This window comes from Oncorhynchus nerka, linkage group LG2, assembly GCF_034236695.1.
Source record: "Oncorhynchus nerka isolate Pitt River linkage group LG2, Oner_Uvic_2.0, whole genome shotgun sequence".
NCBI classification, from domain to species: Eukaryota; Metazoa; Chordata; class Actinopteri; order Salmoniformes; family Salmonidae; genus Oncorhynchus; species Oncorhynchus nerka.
Genome location: NC_088397.1, coordinates 70,136,770 through 70,145,028, shown reverse-complemented (window position 1 = coordinate 70,145,028; position 8,259 = coordinate 70,136,770). Strand labels below are relative to the sequence as shown.

The 8,259-nt window shown below is 43.4% G+C and overlaps 1 protein-coding gene and 1 pseudogene across 1 annotated transcript; both read left to right on the top strand.

Annotated features, from left to right (window-relative positions):
• Nucleotides 1-1,303, top strand: LOC115141063 (tubulin alpha-8 chain-like; annotated as a pseudogene).
• A 2,318-nt stretch (nucleotides 1,304-3,621) lies between these two features.
• Nucleotides 3,622-7,639, top strand: LOC115141048 (tubulin alpha-1C chain). The gene is made up of 4 exons (XM_029679634.2): nucleotides 3,622-3,712; nucleotides 5,366-5,588; nucleotides 6,256-6,404; nucleotides 6,514-7,639. Exons 1-4 carry the CDS (start codon nucleotides 3,710-3,712, stop codon nucleotides 7,486-7,488), a joined length of 1,350 nt encoding a protein of 449 aa, XP_029535494.1. The 5' UTR covers nucleotides 3,622-3,709; the 3' UTR covers nucleotides 7,489-7,639.
• Nucleotides 7,640-8,259: the final 620 nt, after the last annotated feature.

Genomic DNA, 8,259 nt, shown 5'->3' with positions numbered 1-8,259 from the left:
GGGCATTACACCGTGATGCCTTATCTTACAGTCCATATATTTATTATTGTTATCCAACCATGATGATCTGAAACATCTCTCCTCCCTCTCTCTCCAGGCTGACCAGTGCACTGGCCTCCAGGGCTTCCTGGTCTTCCACAGCTTCGGAGGTGGCACCGGTTCTGGTTTCACCTCCCTGTTGATGGAGCGCTTGTCTGTTGACTACAGCAAGAAGTCCAAACTTGAGTTCTCCATTTCTCCAGCTCCTCAGGTGTCCACAGCCATTGTTGAGCCCTACAATCCTGACCACCCACACCACCCTGGAGCACTCTGATTGTTTTTTCATGGTAGACAATGAGGCCATCTATGACATCTGCCGCAGGAACCTTGATATCGAGCGTCCCTCCTACACTAATCTTAACAGGTTGATCAGTCAGATTGTGTCCTCCATCACTGCTTCCCTCTGATTCGATGGTGCCTTCAATGTTGATCTGACAGAGTTCCCAGACCAACGTGGTGCCCTACCCCCTTATCCACACCGTATCCACTTCCCTCTGGCCACCTATGCCCCAGTGATCTCGGCAGAGAAGGCTTACCATGAGCAGCTCTCAGTGTCTGAGATCACAAATGCTTGCTTTGAGCCAGCAAATCAGATGGTGAAATGTGACCCACGTCACGGCAAGTACATGGCCTGCTCTCTGCTGTACCGTGGCGACATTGTGCCCAAAGATATCAATGCTGCCATTGCCACCATCAAAACAAAACGCTCCATCCAGTTTGTAGACTGGTGCCAACTGGTTTCAAGGTTGGTATCAATTACCAGCCACCAACTGTGGTACCTGGTGGAGATCTGGCCATGGTCCAGTGGGCAGTGTGCATGCTTAGCAACACCACTGCAGTGGCAGAGGCCTGGGCCCGTCTTGACCACAAGTTTGACCTGATGTACGCCAAGCGTGCTTTTGTGCACTGGTACGTAGGTGAGGGTATGGAGGAGGGAGAGTTCTCTGAGGCCAGGGAGGACATGGCTGCCCTGGAGAAAGATTATGAAGAGGTGGGCATCGACTGCATTGAGGGAGAGGGAGAGGAGTATTAAATATTTCTTCATTCCTATGCCAAATTCACACATCACTAGGTGAACCAGAGCTAAGAATGACTTAATTATTTGTTTCTATAATTCTGCCTTGAACAACCAGCATCATGAAGTAGCAGGGTGGTAAGGTGTAGCCCACAAGTCTTTTAAAATGTGCTCACTCACAAAGGCTGATGTCCTTGCTTCATCTGTGTGTTTGTGGCGAGTGCCCAATAAAATCAACAATGAAGGTTATTCTGTTTCTTTGTTATTAATCCTGTAACAATGTTATGAATCACATCCAGATAAGTGAGCACGGAGTAAATTGATATCAGTAAGTTTATATACCCAAGGAAAATACTTATTTTGCTAACGTTACTTTTATCTAGACTATACATTATGTCTGTCTCTGTAATGTCCAATTATTTATTATGTGGAAAAGCTCCGTTTTCATACTGATGAGACATTTGAAATGTTATATTTGCTGGGCTCCCTGCCTGTGCCATTAAACCCCTACAACTCATCCAGAACGCCGCAGCCCGTCTGGTGTTCAACCTTCCCAAGTTCTCTCACGTCACCCCGCTCCTCCGCTCTCTCCACTGGCTTCCAGTTGAAGCTCGCATCCGCTACAAGACCATGGTGCTTGCCTACGGAGCTGTGAGGGGAACGGCACCTCAGTACCTCCAGGCTCTGATCAGGCCCTACACCCAAACAAGGGCACTGCGTTCATCCACCTCTGGCCTGCTCGCCTCCCTACCACTGAGGAAGTACAGTTCCCGCGCAGCCCAGTCAAAACTGTTCGCTGCTCTGGCCCCCCAATGGTGGAACAAACTCCCTCACGACGCCAGGACAGCGGAGTCAATCACCACCTTCCGGAGACACCTGAAACCCCACCTCTTTCAGGAATATCTAGGATAGGATAAAGTAATCCTTCTCACCCCCTTAAAAGATTTAGATGCACTATTGTAAAGTGGCTGTTCCACTGGATGTCTTAAGGTGAATGCACCAATTTGTAAGTCGCTCTGGATAGGAGCGTCTGCTAAATGACTTAAATGTAAATGTAAATGTATATTCGCCTTAGCAGGAAGTTTGACAAATTGTTATCCTCAGCAGTTTGCTAAGCTAGTTGGACTGGTGCAAGGCTTTATAAACAATATATTCATAATCAAAAACTCTGGCTCTCTCCTGTGGTTTGGCATGGTTGTAGTATCTGCTGTTTCATGAGTAGGCCTACACTGTACCAGAAATACTCTACTGACAGATCACTGTCCATTTTTTGGCATATATTTCAAAAACAGTGATGCTATCCATTTTTCATGCCTTATGTAATCTAGCATTTTTAGGGCAAGGCCTATTCATTCTATGACCATTTATGGAGATCATGATAGTAGTTCTTGTAAGCAGGTGTAGCACAAAACAACATGTTACATTTTCATTTCTAATATTCTTTTTTATTTTATTTTTTATTTAACCTTTTTTTAACTTGGCAAGTCAGTTAAGAACAAATTATTATTTACAAGGACGGCCTACACCGACCAACCCCGGCCAAATTATCATGCCTTCTGCTTCTGTTCTTCATGAATCACTGTGTAATAGCCCCCTTTAATGACTCAGCAAAGTGGCTGGTGTGCATATGTGTGTGTGTGTGTGTGTGTGTGGTGGAGCTAATGGCACATCCATTCATCTTTGGACTGAAAGATTGTGTAAAACCCACTTTAATGTTGCCATCAATGTTGGTATCTAATGTGTCCACTGTAGCTATTAAACTAAATGTTTGAGGTATTATACATCTTTGAATATAGAGGAAAAAACCTATGAGCTACAGCCTACTCCAGTTTTCCATGACATACCAGGTTACATTTTCTTATAGCCTACCAAACCAATAGGCTAATATTAGAAGTGCCTAAAACAGCCTAGGCCTATTTTCATTCCTTTTCCCCAAAGTCTTGAGTCTTACATAAGCACCTATCCCAAGTGTCTTGTCTCAAACAAGCTAGGGCAAAGTAAGTGTTTTCTTGAGACCAGTAAAATGACAACAGTGTCCTCCAAATTACAGGCTACAAAGTCACCATAGAAAGATTCTCAGCTGCAGAATTACTAGCCATTAGCAAAAGCAGTTCCACAAAATATCTCTAAAAAATATCTCAAAAATTAAATGTAAAGCAAAAACATATAAGATAAATAAATCGAAGGATGGCGTAAAAATATGTTGGCTATCGTGTTAAGATGACTTTGTTATCGTTTTCAGTTATCTTATATGTAAAATAGTTTTAGAATATCGCTCTTGACTGTGTGACAGTAGCCTACTTTGTCATGCAATGGGAATTTGCTTATCCTAACTGCCTTGAACTTTGGTTGTAGCCTACATTATAAACCTAACGGATTCCTTCTTTCGTGTCATCGGCATCCACGTACGCCTACGTGTTCAAATGGTCCAATAGAACGATCAAGAACGCCTCTTTTAGCCAGAGGGGTGGTACATTTGTGTCCAAAGCCCGCCCGAATGTGGTGGACCGTCATAAGCAGTATAAAAAGCCCCACCCTGTCGCATTGCTTAAACTTCTCACATTAGACTCCTAAAGGTCCCTCTGTGAGAGTTGGTCGTAAATCTACGGTTTCTTATTTTATCTTTACTGCTCTTTTAAACAACTAATCTTAGACATGGTAAGTTTGAATGAAAATGACTGGAATTGTGATGTACTTTAAATGTGGTGTCATCATCGTGTAATACAATTTATGTTATGAAATACCAATCAAACATGACACCGTGAAACTTGCCTATCTTTTAATGTCTTAATTAAGAAACCGTTATTTTGTATGATTATATTCGGGGGGGGGGAATTCAGTGACCATCATCAGACATGATCCGATTTGACACGTATAGACGGCATAAAAATGGCATAATATTATTGTCTTTGTGTTCGCATATCAAAGTGACCTTTAACATATGTCGATTAAGTCTTCGTTAATTTCTACTACTGCGCCACAGCTTCAGAGGCCTTCTATTCCTAATGTAGGGCGGCGCTTATTCTTCCTTCTCCTATCGCCTCGCTCGTTGACCATAGCGTTCTTGCTTTGTTACATTGTTGCATTGCGGAAAGTGGCACGCGGTCAACTCAAAAGAGCAGGGCGGTTTCATTGTGTCAATGCGGTCACAATCATAACTGTAGGCTAGGCTACAGTGTAAAATCGGAAATCATTTTACAATTAAGATAATCATGTGATTTACACAATCTCGCATTTTATAGACTAACGCCCGTGAAAGTTATTGGGGTGGGAAATGTTATGAGTTGTATGAATTTAATCGAATGCCAGGGCGGGCAGGTGTCTGAACATTATACCAGAATAATCTGTGGAAATCAGACCACGTGTTTGCCCATGTTGTGTAGAGAAAGGAAAGTACGGCCTGATGTAGCCTATTTTATGATTCTAATCCGTTTATAGGCCTATAGTAAACCCCCCCCTATAGTCCAAATACCTGTATGACACATTTTATTTAGGTATTTCGTTTTGTAGAAGGCAGTACCAATTCAAATGCTATATTTGCCTCGATCTGCATCTCCATTGCGGCGATTTTTATTACACTCTCTTTTCTGCCCTCGGAAAATAACATCGTTACAATTGTGCCATATCTTGGATTTTATACTGCTCCCCCTATACATCGCTAATCTTTGACATAATGACTCTAAATTGCATTTGCAACGGGGATTACCACAGACGACAGCAATAATCGCTCCCATTGTCAAGCGCACCGAATGGTGACTTCATGTTGAAAGGATGACAAGCAGAGCAAGGACTTTGCCATAGCCTATAACACTGAAATCATTAGTAAATTCTTCGTCATTGTTTGGGTTGGCCAAATGTATATATTTAAATCCATTATTAGTGTGTGGTTGTAGCCTATGAAATACACTAATGGTCTGGAAGTGTCTCCTTAAATTTCTCAGTCTAAAGTTTGATTCAATTCAAAGACCTGTTATCACTCAAGGCTAAACCCTTCAGTGATTCAGGGCTGTGAGTAGGCTATTCTACTCCAACACCTACTGCCTGCAAGTCATGTTCTTGCTCTGACACCAACAGGAGCAGGCCTTTATCCCCCATTGCTGCATGTAATCAGTGAGTCAGGTGACCTGGGTATGCTGGTGTTAGAGCCAAATCTATGCATAACTTGAAAACACAGATACACATAGGCCCACACAGTCAAAATGGTCAATTCATGAAAAGGTGTTTCTCTTTCTATTAACTGAAATGCTTCTGTAGGGAAAAACTACCAATATCTGAGTACTCAATTTGACATGATTTTACCTTTTCCCACAGCGTGAGTGTATCTCTGTCCACGTGGGCCAGGCTGGTGTCCAGATCGGCAATGCATGCTGGGAGCTGTACTGTCTTGAGCATGGGATCCAGCCCGATGGCAAGATGCCCAGTGACAAGACCATTGGAGGAGGAGACGACTCCTTCAACACCTTCTTCAGTGAGACTGGAGCTGGAAAGCACGTCCCCAGGGCTGTGTTTGTAGATCTGGAGCCCACTGTCATAGGTAAGATTACTTTGTCTTGAAACAATGACGTTCTGTTACCATTGGGCTATCTCAGTGGTCTTAAACCTTTTCTTGCCTAGTGCTGCCCAGCCAGGCAAATTGCTGTCCCCATCAAATGTTAGCAATTAAAAAATGTTAATGTCTTGTCATCAGGTGAATGACTGGCAAGGAGAATTTTAAAATGAATAGATTTGGGATATATTTTATATTAATTGAACTCCCCACATTATAATTGGAAGAGGAAGTGTAAACTAAACTCTAACATTGTAGTTACCTTTCCAGCTAATAGACAAAGACATTTTTGTGTTTGCAAAGATGTATTCAGTCAAAGAAAGCTTACCAGTGGCACTTGCTGCGACTGGTACTCGTGGATGCTTTGTCAAAGCCTATGGCACACACTTCAGTGAGTGTGTAATTCGCTCCAATGGGTGGTATTGAAAAAAGTTGAAATCATTAGAAAGATATTCTATTTTCCTGTAGTCATGTCATTCAAAATCTGTCTATTCTGTTGCTAGCAATATTCATAAAAACAATTAAATGAATTCCTATATATTTGTGGACCTACTGCAGTTTCTCTGCAGACCTATAGGGGGCCACAGATTCAGGGTATTCAGCCGGGAGTCAATCTCTTTAGTCTTGGGAAAAGCTAACAGATATCTTTCTCCAGATGAGGTGCGTTCTGGAACTTACCGCCAGCTCTTCCACCCTGAGCAGCTGATCACTGGGAAGGAGGATGCAGCCAACAACTACGCCCGTGGGCATTACACCATCGGCAAAGAGATTATTGACTTGGTACTGGACAGGATCCGCAAACTGGTGAGAATCTCCAATAACCTTTTTAGTGGTCTTATTGTACATCCTGCATACTTATTGTCTTCAATAATGACCTAAAATGTAAAATATTCTCTCCTCCCTCTCTTTCCAGGCTGACCAGTGCACTGGCCTCCAGGGCTTCCTGGTCTTCCACAGCTTCGGAGGTGGCACCGGTTCTGGTTTCACCTCCCTGTTGATGGAGCGCTTGTCTGTTGACTATGGCAAGAAGTCCAAACTTGAGTTCTCCATCTACCCAGCTCCCCAGGTGTCCACAGCTGTTGTTGAGCCCTACAATGCCATCCTGACCACCCACACCACCCTGGAGCACTCTGATTGTGCTTTCATGGTAGACAATGAGGCCATCTATGACATCTGCCGTAGGAACCTTGATATCGAGCGTCCTTCCTACACTAATCTTAACAGGTTGATCAGTCAGATTGTGTCCTCCATCACTGCATCCCTCCGATTCGATGGTGCCCTCAATGTTGATCTGACAGAGTTCCAGACCAACTTGGTGCCCTATCCCCGTATCCACTTCCCTCTGGCCACCTATGCCCCAGTGATCTCGGCAGAGAAGGCTTACCATGAGCAGCTGACTGTTTCAGAGATCACAAACGCCTGTTTTGAACCATGTAATCAGATGGTGAAATGTGACCCACGTCACGGCAAGTACATGGCCTGCTGTCTGCTGTACCGTGGCGACGTTGTGCCCAAAGATGTCAATGCTGCCATTGCCACCATCAAAACAAAACGCTCCATCCAGTTTGTAGACTGGTGCCCAACTGGTTTCAAGGTTGGTATCAACTACCAGCCACCAACTGTGGTACCTGGTGGAGATCTGGCCAAGGTCCAGAGGGCAGTGTGCATGCTTAGCAACACCACTGCAGTGGCAGAGGCCTGGGCCCGTCTTGACCACAAGTTTGACCTGATGTACGCCAAGCGTGCTTTTGTGCACTGGTACGTAGGTGAGGGTATGGAGGAGGGAGAGTTCTCTGAGGCCAGGGAGGACATGGCTGCCCTGGAGAAAGATTATGAAGAGGTGGGAGCAGATAGTGTGGAGGGGGAGGATGAGGGAGAAGAATACTAAACTATTAGGATCAGGAATATTCAGCCTGTCAACACATTCAACCGTTTTCCTCAACATTCCTTCTAAAAAACATTTTTTTGCTGTCCCTTTGTAACCTTGACTTTTAAATTTTGCTCTCTCCTTTAAGCAATAAAAGTCCATTTTAAATGTTTGGAAATGTGTTTGTGTTTATTGACCTGTGTTTATTAAGTAATGTCTCATAATACAGCACTTGCTATGACTGCTCTGCTGTGTTGGATATTGCAGCTTGCCCTGAATGAGGCTTAACGTTGGGGACTGTTTCTTATCTCATAAATTATGCAAATAGAGTCAGAGTAGAGCTGAAAGTACCAGTGTATAGAAATGTGGTACAACACAATGAGTCTTGATCCCCTTCAATAAAATGACTGTTCTTGATTGAATTGACATTTGAAGCACTGGTTGTATTTCGAGGATGTTAGTGTATGTCATTGATCATAGTGTGCAGGATGACGTAGCGCTTTAAAAGAAAAGTGCAGCATATTACATTCATGCCGGTGTCATTAATGCCCTTTGTGAGTGATGTGAACATGTTTAAAACAACGCTAAAACCGCATTTCCTATCCTCTTTACAGGCAGTAGGCAGCTGAGGTGACAATGGGGGAGTAAGGCCTGAACTTTGAAAACAATATTTAGTCGAGTGAACAGTTGCATTTGTCTACTTTTCTATACTTTTGGAAACCACAGGTGATTTTGTGAGTGTTTGAATTGCATTTTGCGGAGTCGTTGATAACCCTCATATCATGCGATGAA

Excerpts from the sequence above, each read along its gene's own strand:
- LOC115141048 (XM_029679634.2), top strand. Across the intron at positions 5,589-6,255 it reads TCTGGAGCCCACTGTCATAG|ATGAGGTGCGTTCTGGAACT; the intron begins GTAAGATTACTT and ends ATCTTTCTCCAG. Across the intron at positions 6,405-6,513 it reads TGGACAGGATCCGCAAACTG|GCTGACCAGTGCACTGGCCT; the intron begins GTGAGAATCTCC and ends CTCTCTTTCCAG.